The sequence below is a fragment of the Neolamprologus multifasciatus genome, chromosome 14 (genome assembly GCF_963576455.1).
Source record: "Neolamprologus multifasciatus chromosome 14, fNeoMul1.2, whole genome shotgun sequence".
Lineage (NCBI taxonomy): Eukaryota > Metazoa > Chordata > Actinopteri > Cichliformes > Cichlidae > Neolamprologus > Neolamprologus multifasciatus.
In genome coordinates this window covers 18,422,606-18,443,512 of record NC_140452.1, presented here as the reverse complement: position 1 = coordinate 18,443,512, position 20,907 = coordinate 18,422,606, and the positions used below count along the sequence as shown (strand labels likewise).

Sequence of the window (20,907 nt, the reverse complement as noted above, 5' to 3'; positions counted from 1 at the left end):
CACATCTTTCTCAAAGACCTCCATGTTATATTCTCTCTAATATGGTTAACATAAAAATCAAAAAGTGTGTTGTACTGTTGCAACACTTTTTTTATGACAACTTTTACTTGCCACAAAAAATGATAAATGAACATAACCCCCCCCCCCCCCACACACATACACACACACACACACACATATATATATACTGCATGAGGGCTTAAATGTCATGTCATGTTCTTCAAACATCGGGTCTCATAGGAGACAAACAGTGCAAGCAAGGATGTTCACTTTTGCTTTGTTTTTACATGGACAAAAGAGTTTTTGACAAGATTGTAACTGTAATGAGATTTTATTTTATATGAATGAAATGTTAATGATAGAATGAATGATATTCTTTCATTCAATTCAACAGATTTACATCTTGATGATTAAACACTACATCCTCAAAGCAAAATGTGTGGGTGGTAATGTGTCTAAGATCGAGACATGCATGACTGAGCATAAGTGAAATCAAAACGTGAATATGGATCAAAGACAAAAATGTTTTGAAGAAAAAAAATCCCAATTTTTGTCATACTCATACATTTGCACTTGCATAAATCAAACTTACATAATCATTAAAACACACAGCTTTACAGCACAGGAATACAGTTACAGCTTTAAAGTTAAAAGTCTAATTCTCACAGTGCATTTTGCAGCAGCATGGAATTTCTAAAAGCAAAAAGCTCTTAAAATGACATTCACAATCATCATAGGTAGTTTAAAGATCCATGAAAAGGAGGAAGAAAAGGAGACTGCAATGTTCAAGCAATACAGTGACATTATGAACAGGACTCCCACAGGAATGAAACCCTCTCTGAAAAAGAAGTAACCCAACTCTCAGAGATGGTTTGGAATAGCAACAACTTATACTAATCCCTTTCGTTTCTCAACATAAAACATTATTATTAGACTTGCAAAAGAAGCAGGTTTACCTTCACATAACTGTTTAAATGCTAAAGTAAGTGGTAAAAGGAATAGGCCATTTTTACGACAATTTTCCCCCCAACAGAGCACAATTATGAAAAGCTTCTACTGTACCAATATATATACATAAACATTTATGTATTACCTTTTCACATTCACTTAAACCTTATGGGTGTAAAAGGTAGAGGATGTCTTTTAGAAAACACACACATACAACAACAAACACATGAAACACAAAATAGTCAGTGTTATGAGTCAAGCAATCTTAACTCCTGAAGAAGTAAAAGGTTTACGTTTCTGAAATCCATTTTTTCAGTCACAGTGGTTTTGCAGCAACTCAGTCATGAAGAAGCAGGCCACGTAAAGGTACCGAGCGAGGTCGGTAATTCTCTGTAACTCTCTGCTGACTCAGTAACTTCAGAGTTAACATCAGCATGAGAACAGTGCCCTGGGAGCTTCATGGTATGTGTTTCCATTCCTGAGCAGCTCCTTTAGGTGGCCCAGTACTTGTGTCCATATCAAGTGCTTGATGTACCAAATTTGGGTTCTTCACTGGATTCACTCATGCTCGTTCATAATAACCACTGACACATTAGTAATTAGCATTGCACTGGATCTGCTACACATTAGCATATGTTGCACATACAACAAACATTGACATCATTAGCATTTAGCTTGGATCACCCCATATGGAAAATAAATTTCCAGCCCCATTGTCTCCATTAGTAAATGTTTCCTAATATACGGAAAGTTCTATGAGACTTATATATCACACTGTGATTTAGTTCTATATTTATTCTTATGCATAATAAATTTTACTTGATTAAATTTTAATTCATATGTTTTTTAATTCATGTTTCATGACACGCACATTTTGAGTACATAAGTTGTAGTATGAGACACACAAGTCTTTCAAGACATACAAAATATAAACAGTTCAATAATAATCGTGTATATCTGTTACACACATATGTCATCCAAATAAACTGTGTAAGCAGGCACGTTGCGTGAGCTAAATCTCATGTCATCCATGCTTTAGACACAGATAATGCATTAACAGACTTACTGACTTACTGTGCCTTAAAGAAAGGGCCGACTGATCGAGATAAAAAACAAACAAACTATACATTCATACATTTCCATACAGCTTTCCTCAACTGCATATATTCAGATTTTACAGTATGTCATCCTTGGGCCTGACATGACTGTAAGTGTTCCTTAGTCCCAAGTCACAGTGCTGTTTTAATGGCACAACTCCCCTTGCAATGTTCAAATAACTTCCGTCCATCAGTGGAAAGTTAACAGTTAGTGCAGTCATTTTTTCCAAAGTTAAGGGAGAAATTTTAACGGCAGCACGTAGATTTAAATTGTGACAGTCTTGTCTTTGTGCCTTCAAATACTAGGTGCAGGAATTTTGGATTCATACATTCATTTCATTTTAGAGTTTTCCTTAAATGTTTTTTTCCATATAGAAATGTCCTCCAGCCTCCAGGCCATTACCTTGCACTGCCATGGGTTTTTGTGGGTCATCGAGGTAAATTGGAATACATGTTGGTTGGTGGAACTGACGTGTCTGGTCGGTTGCGTTGTATGACATTGTCAAGGGGTAAAGACAGAGCGCAGTGTGCTGTCGTCTTTACGGCTCCTTTACTGAAGCGGAAGCTCAGCAGAGAGCAAAGGTGGCGAAACACGGACTTGCGGCAGATGATAAAGACCCAAGGATCAACGATGGGGTTGACCGCATAGAATCTGAAAGCTATCAGGTTCTCTTTGTCACCGCAAAATGGATGGATCGCATTGATAAAGCCTGCAATCTGTAAAGAAAAGACAGAGAGAGCGTCAAGGTTAGATGCAATTCCTGTGATTTCCAGCTTACAAGTGTAAACGTTTCTGTACCGTCTCTTCCAGAAGGCCAAGGTCAAGAGTTAGAGAGACGATTTTTGTAGAATTGTAAATTAAACAATCAAGATGTGTTTGAAGTGCAAAATTTCAACTTAATTCAAATAGAAATCTGGCATTTTTATATCTAGTTCTGCATTCTCAGAAGTTCAGAATTAATGAGACAATCAAAGCAGTTTTATGGCCAGGTAAGACCTGTTCCCTTCAAAGTACTGAATTTGTATGTCATAGCTGTTCACTGTTGTGCGGGAGGTCATCATTAGGCTGAAAACCCCAAATAGTCTGGTGTATTGTTAAAATTTTACACCGATCAGCTCACCAACACCAAAAGACCTGAAAGACCACAGAAGACAACTGAAGTGCGTGATGACAGAATTATTTCCAAGGTTAAGAAAAACAACTTCATAGCATCTAACCGAGCCAAGGACTCTCTTGAGGAGGCAGATGTATCATTGTCAAACTTTATTATAAAGAGAGCCTTCATGAATGGAAATACAGAGAGTTTACAACAAGGTGCAAACCACTGGTTACACCAGGGGTGGGCAATCTCAGTCCACGAGGGCCGGTGTCCCTGCAGGTTTTAGATCTCACCTTGGGTCAACACACCTGAATCACATGATTAGTTCGTTACCAGGCCTCTGGAGAACTTCAGGACATGTTGAGGAGGACATGTGGACTGAGATTGCCCACCCCTGGGTTACACTCAACACCAGGAAGCTCAGATTAGACTTTGCCAGAAAACATCTAAAAGAGCCGACACAGTTCTCTAAAATAATCTTTGAATGGATGAAACCAAGATGAGCTTGTACCAGAATGATGAAGACAAAGGTATGGAGAAGAAGACAAACAGTAATAAGTTATTAAATGGTAACAATGTACTTTTAAAAATATTAATACGAATTTTTGAGAGGAAACTTCTTGACAGCGGAAAGTTTTTGGCACACGATTAAAGATATTAAAGAATAAACGTTGTCTCAACTGGATGGAGACCATTCGAAGCTTCCTCCAGCAAATAGAGCAGAGTCGTCGGCACTTTGTTGCTAAAGCCAGATGAAAACTCAACTGCGTGTTCAGCATCAGTGTCAAAGGAGATGGCAGTTCATCTTGCTGTGCAAGGCTTTAACAAATGTCAGCATCATCACACTCGGTCTGAGCGCATCTTTAAGTTTCAAATGTACAAAGTGTTCCGAAAACAGACCCACATAAGGCAGCATGTTAAAACCACATCTTTTTCCTGTATCGACCTTTATGGTATGACAGACTGGAGAAAAGCAGGCCAGACAACAGCAGCAGCTGGCTGCTTACAAAGCCAGGGCAGAGAGAGAAGCAGCAGCTGGCAAAGCATCTTTGTCACCTCACTCCCATTCTCTATCAACAATTCTCCATTTCCTCCACGAAATATCCAACAAACATTCTCCTAATTAATGGCTTCTGCTGATTGACTGCTTTTCTACATCGGTGTAAATGTTTCCATGTTGCTAGGGACTGGACTGAAAACTAATAAGCAAGAAACATGAGAGAGGCCTGAGGGAGAGTCCAGACCCAGTGCAGGGACCAGTCACAAGCTGGCTGCATGCTTCGCACACTTATCAGCTGGCTAAAATCAACCAAACATGATATTTCACCTAAAGATGTCTGGGTATGCCGATGACAAACAATAAAAAAAAAGACAACAGAGAATAAGAGAACAACCACGCCCAAAATAACAGCACTTATCATGTGATTTTACCGAAGGCATTGAGCTCAACCGTATAACAAAATCAAAATCCTGGAAGAGAGCCGTCATCCTGCATGTGTCAGTAGCAGTTACAGTTGAGCATGGAATGAAATACTCTCCAGATGTTTTTGACTTTTTAGGAAGTAAGCATGCAATTTGAAGTCGTCTAAACTTTCTTAAATTGCACAACTGATGCTGGCAGATTCTAGCGGATTTCACAGGCTTAATAAATGGCACATAAGACACGGAGGGATTTTACGAAAACACATCTGAGCTAGTGTGTCCTCAACTTCCTTTCACACAACAACACGTTTCCTTTTTTGCAGGCGTAGACTGCAAAATTTCACAATTTACCTGCTGCCACCACTTTATTAGTAAGTTTCTCTCCTCCTTGTTACTACATTAGTAGCAACGGGTAGTAAAATAAAAAAAAAAAAAAAACCTCCAGCTTTAGTAAAAAACAGTAGCTTCCAAGATGGAGTTGGAACTCAATAAAATTATCAATGTCGACTGTGTGTAAATGAAATGCCAGCAAACTTGAAAAATAGTCACCCAAAGCATGTAAGCAGGAAGTCACTGCAGCATCAAGAGCGGTAATAAAACTTTGAAAAATTGGGGAGCGGTTATTTAATAAACTCATCTGGAAGCATTCACAGAGTTTTGAATGTTTGTTTTGTTAGTTGAGAATTAATTTGTTTTAATTCATCACTGCGTGAAGCGGCTGTTAACTGCTTTGTGATTGCCAGCGTAGATCACGTACATTACTAGTCTTAAAATTGGCTTTTGTTACCTAGACATCAAAGGTTACACTGAAATACACGCTGACAAATTGAAGATTACTAAATTCAAACAAACAGTTTGAATTTAGTAAACTCAAGATTTATGTATCATGTGTGCGTGTGGAAAAGGGCCCGGGTGTACAGATGTCAGCACAATTTGGTGGCAGATACATTTTAAAAGCTCTGGAGAATCATAGATAAAGATGTTCGTAGGAACGATAAAGAAAATACAACAACACCTTTAACTATTTTGGCTTCTGACCTAGGAAAAGGTCTCATGCTGGCAGTAATTTCTTATTTGATTTAAGGTTTCAAACAAAAATGAATCTTGGCATTAAACACACTAACAAACACAATGACAAATGCTTCTTGTGCTCAATGCAAAGTTACGGTACCCTTAATTCATCACGCGGCACTGCCAGAAACATTTCAAACAGACTCGTGTGCTCTGCTACCTTCCTCGCTATTGTTGTCTCACGCCACATTACCACCCTCGCTCATGCTTCTGTTCCCTGCATGCCACCCTGCCTCTTATGGTGCTCTCGGCAGGCTTTAAGCCCCGCAGAGACAAACACAAATCACGAGCCGTCCACTCAAAGCACTACAGGCTGTGGGGCCAAAACTGATGACATGTCAGGCTCTCCTTAAACAGGAGCATATTAATGGATCTGTCTGTGCTTAAAGAGCAGGCCAGACATAGAGGGAAAGCATCATGGGGGATTATTTAGGAGAACAGAGAACCTGGGAGCTGCAGGGAAGGCGTGATAAAGACATATAATGTATCATATATGTACTGTATATAAATCTAGCCAACAAAGTGCCGTACATGTGCAGTTGCATTCACCTATCACCACCCACAGCCTTGCAAATTGTAATGACAAATACTGAATGAAACAGAACCTCGTCTCTTTTTTAGCCATGGAGATATTTACCTTTTAACCAAATACTGCATCTTTTAAAGCAGGTAAAAAAATCGATGGATTTTAAACATTTCACAATTATACGCAGAAAGCTTTGGAGGGCACTGTTACCAGACAAGTACCAGACTATTATTATTATATTTCAGCTGATAGTTTCACATCCAGCCTATTTTACTTTGATATTTTGACAGCCCTCGGACTTCTCAGTATGGTTTTAGCTTGCCTGCATGCAGCTTTCTCAATCCTCAGTTCCTTCCCTAACCACCTCTCCTCAAGTCTTAATCCTACCCAGCAGATATGCAAAGAGAGTGGAGCCAAGGCAACAGGCATATAACAAAATGAGGTATTTTTGCTTAGACGCTTAGACAATCTGAATGAATGCAGAGACTCCTTTATTTACAGACACCCCCCCCCCACCACCACCACCACCGTGGTGGTGGTGGTGGTGGGGGGGTGTCAATATACAAACCAATGCCATGGTTTGTATATTCCAGCCGTGTCACGCACGTCTTTCATGCGTCATGGGTAAAAGCACTTTAGCAGAGGATGCAACACCTGTGCACCCTCGAATATAACTTGTCCGACAAGCCTCCTCTCTCCTCTCTGCCAGATGCATTTTAGGAATTGAGACATCCTTCAGCATGGCATATTTAGATTGATTTCTGGGTCATGGTAGTGATGAAAGACAGAGGAGATGAGGAGGCACGTGGCATCATTTGCTCTGGTTTGACCGGAGATGCAGTTATCCTTTATTTAGACCACCCGTATTTTGTTTTGGAGATTTTTTTTGGTTTTATTTTGCTCAAATTGTTTTTTGTGGATCTCGCTTCTTTGTTCTGACAGTCTTCATGTACCTGGATCCAGGCCATCTGTTGTAAATAAGGCATGTAAGACACACATAAGTTGCATGTAAGATGGTTGATGATGGCTGCTTCATTCAGGAAACAGACCACATAATGGATTTCTACACTCTACAACCCATTACTGCCTATCGTGTTGTCCTAGTGGACTCCCCTAACTCTGTCTTCCTGATCCTGTTTCACTGCAGATTATTCTGAAACTTTAGAGCAGACAGTGCAGAGAAAACGGGGCTTTCAGAGATCATTTACAGATCAATTTCAGTCTCTGAAGGAATTAAAATTTTTGGAAAATATGCGTAATTACTTTCCTTCCTAGAGTAAGAAGAGAAGCTCAATATCAATCTCATTGGCGCCTGTTAAACCTGCAATATTTGTTTTGGGTTTTTTTTAGTTGGAGAAAGTGAACTATTAATACAAAACTGACATCGAATGTGCAGCTTCTTTCATGTTTGTATTCAATATTTGTGCTTCTTTAACTTCTACAGAAAACAGCTGCTACTTTAGTTACCTAATGCACCGCAGTGTTCGCCGCCCGGTTGCTTGCTTTTCAGGAATTGGAAAGCGTGTTGTGTAGTGTGAGGTTGCTCAGAGTGTTTCCGTTAAAAAACCAGCCTGTGTCAGTAACACTGATCATAGCTTGAGCTAGATCTGCATGAGTCTAAAGCTATGAATCCCACAATTTACAATACACGAACTCATTTGATCTGTTCTTAATACAAAAGCACTGATTTTAACAGGTTTAAGTATGGAAGTGGCTTAATGTGTACTGACGTTTGCCACAGACATTATTGTTTAACAAATTTCTGCACTTACAGTTTTGTGTTATCATCATTTCAGAGGACTTCACACTTACAGTCATTTCATGAAGATCTACTCACTATTTGCCGAATCCTAACATTTGATCTGAACCTGACCTGACCTTTCACCGTAGCCATCCCCTTCAAGGGTAAGCTAGCAGTAACACAACACATGCGACCTTATTGCCTCAGGTTGATTCATTCACTTACATTTTGCTCTGAAGTGATTCAGTGATGCTCTCACTGATGATATTCTGTTTCCTTCAGCTTCATAACTTGCTTACAGCTGTTAGCCTTTACAAGCAATAGTGAGTCATTTGCAGACTTTTTGGTTCACTTCATTTAAGTCTTTATGAGAAATCTAACACACCCATCCTCCATGGAATACATTTATAGGCTTGAGCTTGATTAATGCTCTCATCTTGCTTTTTTGGAAACAAATGAATCATTTTGGGCTGTAGAGTTGGCAACAGCACGAGAGCACAATTTACCAAAGGTGCGTGAAGCTTTGCTGTATTTCTGTTTTTTAGCCAAAAGGTTGCATTAGTGCAGCGACAAAGATAATCGTACAAAGATCTATAACCATGGCATAGCATGGAGGCATCTGATTCATTCAGCACTTTAAATGAGGTGAATCATAAAAACTACTAACTACACACAGATGAGCCATGACAGAAAAATGAACGGCCTTTTTATTGTGCAACTCCCTTTAGTGGTGTTTTTCCATGCCTAACATACAACACTGGGAGAAGGGCTTCTGGGTCCTGTGGGATGCACAGCAAGGACTCTGTGCTCCTCGAACTGTTCTTGGCCAATTCGTTTAGTAAAGCTTGCATGTACGCCGTGTCCTGGTAGGGAAAGGGGGGCACATGTGCATGTAAGGTGCCATTAACACAGGATACACTTGGTTTGGGTGGCACATGTTAAAATAACACCCATATAAACGCCAGGACCGTACTATGTTTCGCTTCACCTTTCAGTGTTTTCTGTATTTATATTGTGGCTGAACTGTGTACATATTCGTGGCTTTGTTTTTGAAAGTAATCTTTTACTTTTAGTGACATTTTTCCACATGCAGTAAATTGGTGGAAGTGTTTTTTTCCCTGTTTAGTTTTCTGAGTTGTCACTTCTCTTCAACTTCACACATCAACGAACCTTATCTCTGTTTTCTGCCCGTGTGTATTTATCAAAAGATTCATTCAAAACACAACAGCAGATTTATTTTCTCGTAACTCCGCTGGAAGGTCAGCGAAAGGTTCACCACAGCACACTGGAAGTTTTAAAGTTCATTGATCCATTGATCATTGGAGATTATAGGATTTCCACGAACAGCTATGCAGGAGTGTTTTCTGTGTTATTTCTCCTGAACACCTTAAACAGAGCAGCACGAGGCTTAGTGACATAAAGGCTGTCTGAGGATGATTATCTCTGAGGATGATTATCTCTGAGGATGATTATCTCCTGAGATCCTGAAGTTGTTTTGTTTTTGTAGTTGGTGAATCATTCAGTGTGGCACTATAATGCAAGGGTAGACAGTTTTTTTTTGTTGCATGTTTTCTGACATTTGAGGTTAAGGAGAACGTACAGAGAGGAAAAATGAGTGGGTGTTTCCTGCCGACACCGTCTGCAGGATATACATCTCTGGTGCATGTACAATGGCTCAATGGTAACATTTGTTTTGCTTACTGACTTTTTCACAGAAAACACATCCCAGTCTTTAGAGATTATTATTAAGCTGTTCATTTCCACGAAAGACATTTCCAGAAGACAAAAAACTATATGCTGCAATAAGTGACGGTAGTATAGTCAGTCTATATTGCTATAATCAGACATGCTTCATCAGGGGAATTACACTGTCTACACTTATGGTCCATTAGTGAGCTTCCTCTCTAAGATGTGCCCAACACAGTGAACTACTGCACCTGAAAACATTAAACCTTTTACGATCATTATCTATAAATGACTTCTGAGAATAACAGACTCCCTGAACACTCATGCATCAATTCAACTGTCTGCAAAGACCACAGGGCAAAGTAATATTACATTTAACACGCATGCCTTGGTATCGCAAAAAAACTGACTCCTGTTTTAAATAGTACACAATGTCTTATAAATTACATGCTTTCTAAGTTCGTGGAAAACACATAAAAGTTTTAAGACAAACCTTTATTATCTCTTTAGAATTCAGGGCCAAATAAAGCTGTCACTCTGAACTCTCTCACAATTAAATCCTGTCTCCGGAGCAGGATGTGCCAAATGTGTAGGAGTTGTTGTTTGCTTAACAACTGAAAAACAGAGGCTGGTGTCAGAACTACACTTCTCAAACTCTCCAAAAGAGGAAGTGGAAGTAACTGTGAAACCATAAAACTCCACTTTTCAAACTGTACAGTGTAAAATATGAGACACAGTGTTTTAGCTGGGCAAATTACAAAACCTTGAGAGTGTTACAACAGAAGAAGCTGTAGACTGACACTTCCTCTTCATTGGGGATAAAAATGCTAATTTTCTCTGCTGTATCTGATGCTGCTGTGGTCTAAAGAGCTTGGAAAGAAAAGCGTCTGGACTTCTTTAAGTTTCTTGAAACGTAAAACTTCAAGAAACTTAAAGAAGTCCAGGCGCTTTTCTTTCCAAGCTCCTTAGACTACGGTGACCTGGATGACTGAGAACCTTCACAGACATGATCCTACTGTGCTTTTGTGTATTGTTGACAGGGTCATATATGCCCTTTGAAAACAGCAGGAGTGTATCTTTTGAAATAACTTCAAATCGAACAGAATTGCTCACAGTAAAGTGTAACTGTTGTTGACTGAGGCTGTGTTTAATGCCACTAGTGGAGCCAGATGAATTTAATCCTGGTTGCGACATTCTTTCACAGAGAGCCATCTGGACGTCATCCATGTAAATTAACCGCACATAACCGAGGACTATGAGCTAAATCCCTTGTTGCTGTTAGCAGTGAAAAACATCCACTGGAATTAATTTGCTGTTGCTTTAAAACATCAGTCCTATTTTTTTGTTTGATTCATTGATCTTTCATCCCTGTTATGGCATTATATTAACTCTGGTGATGTGATGATATGTGACATGGTCACGTAGTCAAAGGGTGACACAACCAGCTGGGGTGGAGGTAGCCGGTGAGCGCTCTATGTTTTAAGCACTTTGTAGCTGATAAAGCCACGATTCAGTTATTTCAATTATTTTATTGCTTGCCATCCCAGACTAACTTTCATATAGTTATGAATCTATACAGCAGTAATATAAAAACATTCGTCAAGATCCCAGGAGGTTATGATTAGCACACTGTGTTTCCACCCACAGCAGGTGACAGGTGATTTCCTCACTTTACTGCAATGCCAATAAAGTCTGTTCAGCTGACAACTGTTGCTTTTGTGTTGACTATATTTATTAGACGAACATCACTGGAAGTGACTGTGTGTTTTTATCACTTTCGCACAAGGTAAAGTCGACCTTTTTTAACTGAGGTCATTTTGATCCAGCTCATCACCTTTATTGCACAACAGTGGCAGGAGAGTGAAAGTAAAATATGCATTTTTTTACATTTAAATTATGATGATGATGATGATGATGATGATGATGATGAGATGATGAGATAGCCTTTATTTGTCAGTTGCAGGTCTTTTGCGACCAACCGAGATGACAGACCTTGCCGACCGTACATACAATACAAACATCAGTTTGTTTCCAAATACTTTAAACGTTCTGAAGACGCAACCATAAAAGAAAGAATACATTACTTTCACTAAGCCTGTCTTTTGAGCTACCATATTATAATTCTGTAAATCGTAGGCCTACTTTCTCGTCCTATATTTTGGATATTTTTTAGCACTACTAAATGAATGGATACTGTCCACAATGAGGAGCGTGTGACATACAAAGAAGAATTCCAGGTCTTAACACGCACAGCAGGCCTTTATTTTGGGCTTTTCCAAACTGGTTCTAACAGCAAACCAGAGCCAAATAAATCCCTCACCATCTTTAGATGTTATATTTTTGGGATTAGCTTCATTATTAAAGTAAAAACACTGTAATATAAACCTCATTCAACTAAAAGCGCAGCATATTAGCAACTATTCTGGTTAAACACAGCCAAGAGAGTTACAACTGCATCGCTATGTGGTTTTCACCCCCTGTATGGTGCAGTTTTAAAAGTTATCAAAGCGATTTGCATAATTCATTTATTCTGCTAATGCGAGCTCCAAATAACCACAAAGCACTTCCTTTATGAAGTCTGTAAGTGACTATTGCTAAGAGCTTTGTTTGCATGTTTATTTGGATCTTTGATTAAATTTCTAACTGGCATCCTGATCAGAACAGCTGCAATTCAGCATGATTCATTGTCATTGTCCATCTCTTAGTTTTTCCCACTGAGCTGCTGGGACCAAGAATCTACGTGCCAGGCTGTGTGCTGGGTGTGTGTCAGCTGGGGATCAGCAGCATCAAAGGAAACCTCTCAAACAGAAGATAATAACAAGGATTGAAGTCTGGATTACGGAACTATCGAAGCACACAGAACAGACTCTAAAGCAAAGCTAACTGTTACACAACTGCGAGACAGATTAACCAAATGAGACATAATGTACACAAAGAGTGAGAAGTGAAGCCAGCTAGTTGATTCCTTATGTTTTCAGTCTTTATTCCCAGATAACAGGCTCGTGCTCACACACACACGCACACACACGCACACATGTTATTCATTAACTATCGATTAATAACTGTTGAATAAAAGTTTTGAATGATTCTGTCTCGGTTTCTAGTTCTGTTCTGTGTAGAAGAAACATGACAGGAAGAAGAAAGTTAGATATTTTATATCACAGCTTTTTAAACTACATGCATTCATTTCAGTTTGAGTGTTGCAGAAAAAAAAACCACAATTAAAAAAGTACCTCGCCATGTCACCTGTGCACAATTTTTATCAACAGCAACTTGTCTGTAATAAAAAAAACCAGTTCCTCTACTTAGGAAGTTAAGTCTCATTTCCATCAGTGAGGGGCACACATCTAAAACTATACAAATAAAACTATACAAATACACCCTATGTGGACTGGCTATTTGCCAACATGATGTATTTTTAGGACTCTCTGGGAGAAGATGAGAGCAGAGGAAAACTTCCCATCATATTCTCAAGTTCGCTGCAGAAGAAAACATTAGCCAGGGCGCAGTGACCCCCAAAATTTCAAACCACCAATTCGTCACTACTGTCTGGTTGCAATTATGTTGTTTCGTTTGTTTAGTCCCTGTTGTCTACATACTGTCTTAGATAGCAGAACTCAATCCATGCACAGCTGAAATGCATTTTGGAAAGAATCACAAAGAGGATTCATTGACGTGTCCCCCCCACCCCTCATCCATCAGCTCCACCCACAAACATTTTTTTAATTTATTGATATCCTAGATCAATGACTTCATTGTAATTCTATAAATTTATGTGATGTGTGGAAAGTACAGATGCTGGTGCTGACGTATCCTGTCTCCGTGTTGAATAGTTAGAACAATGCTCTGATTTCATTAATAGAAGAAGAAACCTTCAGCCACTCCTTTGTGATAAGGCATCACCACAGCAGGTTAACATGTTTGGGTTAGCAGAGCTCTGCACCAGATGCCCTTGTTTCTCCAGCTTGAATCAAACCAGCAAGCTTCCACATGTTGAGCAAACATCTTAACCACTGCACTAACAAGCCAGCAGTCTCTGTACAGGAAATTAGTATTACATTTTTCACTGTGACACTAGCAAAATTATTTTGCTTTCTCATGGAGATTTTCTTTTCTCTTTAAAGGACTTCAAAAGACTTCCTCATGACCCAAGCTGAGGGCACACCTGAGCACATAAAATACACACATTAATAGGATTTATTGAGATGAGAAAGGTCTTTACAAGAAATATCAGTAACCTGGTTAGTCATACATGATTCTTACTCAGCTGGACGATTAAATTAAAAGCAGGTTATGTGAGAGTCAGTCAGTTGTAGACTGTTGACTGAACTGTTAACAGTTTTTACAGTTCACAAAGTTTTTTTCTTCCTTCCTCTTTTGGGGCCCCTCCAGCGAGCAGCGTGGCCAACTCAGGGATCACCCTAAGCAGTCATTTAGTTGGCCATGCTAAAAACCAGCCTTGCTATGATAATGGTTTTTAACTGCAGCAAGGGTTTCACCACATTATTGAACTCGAGTGTCAACTGCTTCCCTTTTCAAGTGTCCTTCAGCACATCAACAGATGCTCTGCGTATTCTGCCATTGTTATCGTCTGTTTGATATGAGGGTGTTGTATTTCGCTGCTGTGCCATTGTGCCAGGTCGTTTATCTCCTGATGCTGCAGACAAGGCGGAGTATAAAACAAGAATCCTATTGTTCTCTGGAGCTGCTAACATAAGGAGACTAGACTTAGCTGTATTTACTTAAGCTAATCATCAATTGTAAAACACAGATATGTGGTTGTGTTTTGATAAGTGGATATGAAAATGGATTTGAATTAACTCTGGATGCCCAGGCGGAGATTTGTGTCTCCACCTGGGTATAAAACCAAGGGGCTTTTGCTTGTTAGGTGAACGTGTAAACCACTACACTGTGGAGCCATTATGAAAAAAGTCACACCTGTGTTTTTCAAATCAAAAATACATTTTTAATTACACAATGTATGCCTGGGGGAAATGTGATTACTGTATGTACCAACATATCATTTTATATCATTTGTTCTATATAAAGTTTTGCCTCGTCTTGTGACTTTCCTCACAATCCGAAGCGACTACACAAGCCCTAAGGTTGAGAAACTCTAAACTTGGGTGTGGAGCACATTTCACACAACAGCGTGTGAATAATGACACTGTTGACAGAAAGGCAAATAACTGTGCACACATGTGGCAAAAAAAAAGAAAAAAAGCCAACTACCCAGAGCTCTCAAAGTAAGTGTATATGCAGCAAATGACTAAATGAAAAAAGGGGTGCTGGTACTTTCTCTTGTACGCACACCAAAGCATGACACCTTACATCTGTTTGGACCAAATGCCTATGTTCCCGATAAGAATTAGCAAGTGGAAAAAAACTGAATCCTTCCTAGAGTTGCTGATCTTTTGCTTTGATTGTCAAGGCCTCAGCCACATAGGTTTAGTGACCATGCACAGTAAGATCAGTAGAAAGAAAATGTATCAACAAATGTATATGCAATACTAACAGACTACACACATATATAATCATACACTGGATCACTGGTTCCTCTACAAGACATTTTACTGTATCTACCATAAATAATCGCAAATAATTCTTGCTGGGTAATCCAGCTGTGAGTGCAACTGGTTGCCTGCCTCTCTGTATTGGCCTTGGTTAGACTGACCTGTCCAGGGTGTACTCCCACTTCTCGCCCTGTGGTAGGTGGGATAGACTCCAGCTGTATTACCATCAATTATCTTAAAATGCTGCAGAATTAAGGGGCCTGTAATCTCAAGCATTAGCCAGAGTGCAGCGGTAGTGTGAAACTGTTACATTTCATAATGTCTTGTCCTTCCAGTTTTACCACTGAAGTATTCAATATGTAACTACAGAGAAATGTGTGGTAGACAGTCTGGCTGGAAGTAGAGAGATCATTCAAAGGACAGAGAAAAAAAAGTGTAGTGCCATATACAGGAAATAAATGACGCGCAAAAGCGCAACAATCACTGTTTTGACATTTAGATTTGAGACAAAAAATGACTTGTATAGAAGAGTCTCTCATAGCCACAAATCCACAGTGAATTATCAGCCAGACTCAAGACAGCTGTTTTCAGCACAAAAGAAGATCCCCTGCAAGTCACCTACCCTGCACCAAACAGCAGACCAAAAATGTCAGAAACTAGATGGTAAACAGAACATATAGCAGCTAAAGGAACAGATTTATTTTTACTTCAGGAGTTGGTCACAGAGATACAACTGAGGGACACCTTCAGAAACACAACATTAAATAAGTGCTTAGGCTGCTTCATACTTGTTGGATGTGCAAATAAGCAGCTATAGTTACGGCTCACTCCACTCCAAAGCATTTCGAGCTCAATCAAGCATGCAGAGTACAGTACAAGGTTCAGTTAATCACATAATCATCATCAGTCACAAATAATTTTTCATTCGGGGAACCAAAAACACATGAACAGATGATGACTGCTGCAGCTGCCCCCATCTGCTCCACATCTGTCTTTAGCCTCTTCCATTCATTCTATTCCTCAGCCATTAAAGACCTCTTCCACAGCTGCTCACCTCCTATTGTACTGGAGCCCAAAGCCATGTTCTCCAGCTCCCACACTTAACTGGCACACCAAAAGGTTTCTTCAGGAGATTCGTTGGCATCATATGTTGTCCGATTTCAAAATGAGTTCAAAGAAAAGGCAAACAGGATAAAACTACAGGTAGTACAAAGAAAAACAAGATCAACAAGCCTGCAGCCATCTGACTACTGAAATACAAATAAATACGCACAAATAAATGCTTATTTTATAGCAATTATTGTTTTTATTGAGTTACATTTGAGTACGTTACTTATGTTAAAAATAAAACTGTTTGTGTAGAAATAGGAACGAACATTGATTAAATTGTTTTACATATTTTTTGTGAACGAATTACTTGATTGATCAGGCAATATGTGCTTAATTTTTACGTTTTTATTTTATTTTATTAGTGCCCTTTTTTTCTTGTGGGTGGTTAAACTTTAACAATGTTTCCATTCTGTAATCAGAAAAAGCCTTAAGTGTACAATATGGAGCGTGTTTACCAGCAGCAAAAAGAAGATGCCCCAGTGCCCACTTTTACAAAAGCAATCCAAAGTAATTAATTATACATTTTACTCTGATGAAGCAATTACAATTACTTGACTCGATATAGTTTTAACAGGACAACTAATAATCTCTTAAGGAAACTCCCCAACACTGTATAGATGTTTGCATGTGTGTATCTGCTTATAGGCACAAAGGAAAGGAATCCTCTTTGTTCTTTTCACAAAGTCAGCTGCTGATTGCAAAGCATAATCTTTCCTTTTAGAGACAACACTAAACCTCACAACAGGATTAAAATACCACAGAAACAAAAAAGGTTCTTATTTTCAACTCTGTCATAGCATAAGTACTTTTACACATGTAAGTACGACGCCCATGCTGCGTGGACTGTGCTTCTAACAACAACCTAAACACATGCAAAGGTAATGGTATCCTATGCTGATGTCACACAGAGTGCTTTCCATTTTAGTTTATGCTTCCTCCTGTCCTCGCTCCTACGTGGTGTGGAAACAGTTTTCCCATAGAGAAGATGGGGAGCGAGAAGGGTCGTGCAGGAGGTTTTAACAAGAAAACACAAGTGCATTGCTTATAGAGGTGGCCAGTGTTGGGAAGGTTACTTTTAAAATGTATTCCATTACAGAATACAGAATACATGCCCCAAAATGTATTCTGTAACGTATTCCGTTACGTTACTCAATGAGAGTAACGTATTCTGAATACTTTGGATTACTTAATATATTATCATGCTGTTTACAACTACATGAATGTACTATTGCTATGATTTATTACTGTTACTGAAGGTCCGCGGCTCTGAACCGTAGTAAAGGGACCTCTGGCTAATACAGCGGGTTCGTGTTGGGCTGGTAGCCGAAAAATAGCTTTACTTTGTTGTCTGGGTCAACTTTGCTAGCGAGAGACAGAGAGAGACGTTGAAAGGCTGCTCCAACTATTGTTTCGGAGGAAAACACGAACACGGTAACTGTAACGGAATACAGTTACTCATATTTTGTATTTTAAATACGTAACGGCGGTACATGTATTCCGTTACTCCCCAACACTGGAGGTGGCACAGTGGTTAGCACGGTTGCCTCACAGCAAGAACGACCTGAGTTCAAGTCTGCCATCTGGTTTTTCTGTGTGGGGTTTGCATGTTCACCCCGTGTTTGTGTGAGATCTTTCTGGATGCTTAGCTCTTGTTCTTTCTCCAGCTTGTCGCTCAAGTTGGCAGTTAAGCAGAATTAAAGAATTCAACTGAGATTTCCAACTTTTGGTTTAATTTTAGACAACCTCTGGAAGGCATTTTAACTTGAATCTTCTGGATATGTCTGGATTTGGGAAATTCCCCTCTTCATCCACACTAATTTTCTCAATCTGGATCCAGTTGGATGCAAATAGGAGTGTCCCTGAAAAGCCTGTTATTCTGCATATTTTCAATGGCATTCAGGCTTTGGCTATGACTGGGCATGTTAATGCATGTAAGAACTCCAGGCGGTTTGGAAACTATTGTTATAATATTTAGTTGTATGCTTGTTTAAGTCCTGCAGGGGAACAACGAACATTCATCTAAATGTTCTTGAACTAAAAGCAGAATATCCTGTGAAATTTGTCTTCATAACATTTTGTTAACTAATACCTCAATCTTTCTTAAATCTATGACCTGACAAATAGTTTACCAATGAAATTTTTGTGTCTTTTAACAGAAGAACTGTGTGCTGCATACTGTTCCACATAGCATTTTGAAAACTTCACTCTGTGTGATTTCTCTTGCCCAGGCCTGTCAAACAATCCAGATTTATGAAGCGCTGTGATGATTCTTGGAGGAATGATGCCCTGTAAATGTGTTAAAGCTACCTGCTGTTCATCATCTTCCCAGCAATCAGCCCTCTTGCCCAGTTAGCTCACAGCTATTGGATGCAAATTGATATTTCCATTTTTCTTTTTTCCAAATCACAGAACACACTGTGCTCCCATCAGATTTGTATATCACTAGCCCCAGCAGAGTGAAAGAGAGACAGAGTTATATGAAGTCCAAAGACTTAACATTAAAGTAATTGAGGCTCTTAAATCAATGGTAACATGACGTATCTACTGTGAGCGGAATCAAAAAGAAAAAGGTTCGTTTTTTAAACACAATAAAAATGGAAATTTTATTTTTATTTGCTATTTCACTGCTACTGCCACTAAGCAGTGTTTAAAATTTGGTCTACGTTTGACAAATGTGCAAAGGAGATGCCAAACTTTATACTACGGCTGTGGGCGACTAGTCGACTAGATGTTTAAACGTTGCTTGTCTTGATGGTCCGTACTAGAAATAATATTTGGGTAAAAGTATTATTCTCTGTGAATGGAAGATGTACACAAGCAAGGGGGAAAGTAAACAGACGATAGCAGCGCTGTTTTGCAGTACTCAGATATTAAAAAAATGAGCAGCTTATATGTCGGCTTTGTCAGAATAAACTGGAATCTAACCACGCAGCCAAAGCAATGTGTAACCGCATAATGATGCTAGCAGAAACCGAGGTTCTTGCTGCTAGCACTGTTAAAGCTCGCCAAACACTGTAATTGAATCATTGTGTGTGCTAATCTCATACACGACGCACATTTCAGCTACATTTAAAACATGTTTGGTTATCAAGAAACTTGACTCATATTTCATGGAGCTCATTGGACAATGGTTAACTTTGTCCATTGAAAGTGTGCTCATTGTAAATGTTTTCTGACGCTTTTCCTTCTTTTAGTCTAGCAAATTATTTTGAATCCCTATGTCATATATCAGAACGCTGATGGTTTAAAAACGATTAAAACAAATAACTTTATTATTTAAATAACAGAAAAGAAGGAAACAACTTTCACAGGGTGACATTTACTGTCATTCAATTTCCAACTTCCCAGCCTCTAGCCTTCCACCTTACTTAGACGGCCACATGGTGGGTAAAACTACTCAGAAGATCAATGACTGAAGAATTAGTATGACCCCATTCGAGCTGTTATTTATTTATTTTTAGATACAAATAACATTTTCAAAAGCGGCTAGCTGGAATTTATCATGGATTTTTTTGCACTCCCTAACCACACACACAGGAATCAATACAGATCTGATGACTAAGATGGGCATATGGCATCTGCCCTAATGGAAACCTTTTATGAATAAGTTAAAACATTAGTGATTAAATCGAGCCCATGCTGCTGCTGATACAGTTGCTCACTTAAAAAAAAAAACCTAAAAAACAGGAAAAAGCAAAGGCCTGCCATGTTTTTCATTATTCACAAATGGGATAATTGGGAACATTTCTAGTGAACTTTATTGAGCCAGGTATTGACCAGATGGGTAGCTTCAGGAGTTCCCATGGTGACACTACGAAGGGCATCGATTGGTAGGCTGGAGGAAACAGCCTTTAAAATAGAGATTACAATAGGTTAAATACTCACATGATTCTTATTGAGCTGTCAATTAATGCTTATAAACTTCAATGCCAGTATGTAACAGTCATGTTACTGTTAATTCAGCAGTATCAACTTGCATAATCCTGAGAGAACGCTTTAAAACCTGTCCAGCTGCAGGAGATGATTTTTGTTTTTCATAGCTGTATTTTTAAACATTTTACAACCAACAGAGAGCATACCGGCAATAAATTTGACAATAAATCTGTAACAATGTGTCAGTATCTGCCTGAGATTAGCTCTAATTGGATAACTGAACCTAATAGTTTCCAGCTGTCTGCATCAATTGCACGGTATGAAAAGTGTCAGTGGGAGGTAATAGATAACATTAAGATCAGGGTCATAGTTTGACAAACTTGCTAAATAATGCTTATGCGAGCCAGGCAACAGTAAACTAGACATACATTGCCTTTCCTTCTTTGTCTCATAGATCGTGTTTTACCACCTCTCTGTCTGCAACACTAATAGTTAATCTTGCTGTACTCAGAACCAGACCTCAGAAAAATGCAGAGAAAACACCGCTTCATTTATTAGTGTCCAAAAGCCGTTCAGCAGATGCAAGATTGTGAAATGTGATCTGTAAATACAAAGTCCACAGACATTATTTATACCTGTGAGCCAAAGACCATTGAAAATATTGAATGTGTCGTGATTCGATAAATATTGATATTCCCTGCCAAACTTAAATTTAAAAATGTAAGTGTTCATTTTCCAGTGCCTGCTTTTCATCTCGCCTACATCAACCCAAGTGGAGTGCAGAGCCACAGAAGAAAACCTAATTCTTTAAAGTATATTC

At 39.0% G+C, this 20,907-nt stretch overlaps 1 protein-coding gene across 3 annotated transcripts in view; it reads right to left on the bottom strand.

The window, feature by feature from the left end:
- Positions 1 to 172: 172 nt before the first annotated feature.
- Positions 173 to 20,907, bottom strand: part of ptgir (prostaglandin I2 receptor) — a 32,542-nt gene continuing 11,807 nt past the window's right edge. For 2 of the 3 annotated variants that reach the window (XM_085184613.1, XM_085184612.1), the window contains exon 3: positions 173 to 2,762. In XM_085184613.1, coding sequence (XP_085040739.1) covers positions 2,475 to 2,762 — 288 coding nt within the window. In that variant the 3' untranslated portion in view covers positions 173 to 2,474. Of the gene's footprint in view, positions 20,064 to 20,907 lie in introns of all 3 variants that reach the window. The other variant, XM_085184614.1, reaches the window with a different exon arrangement.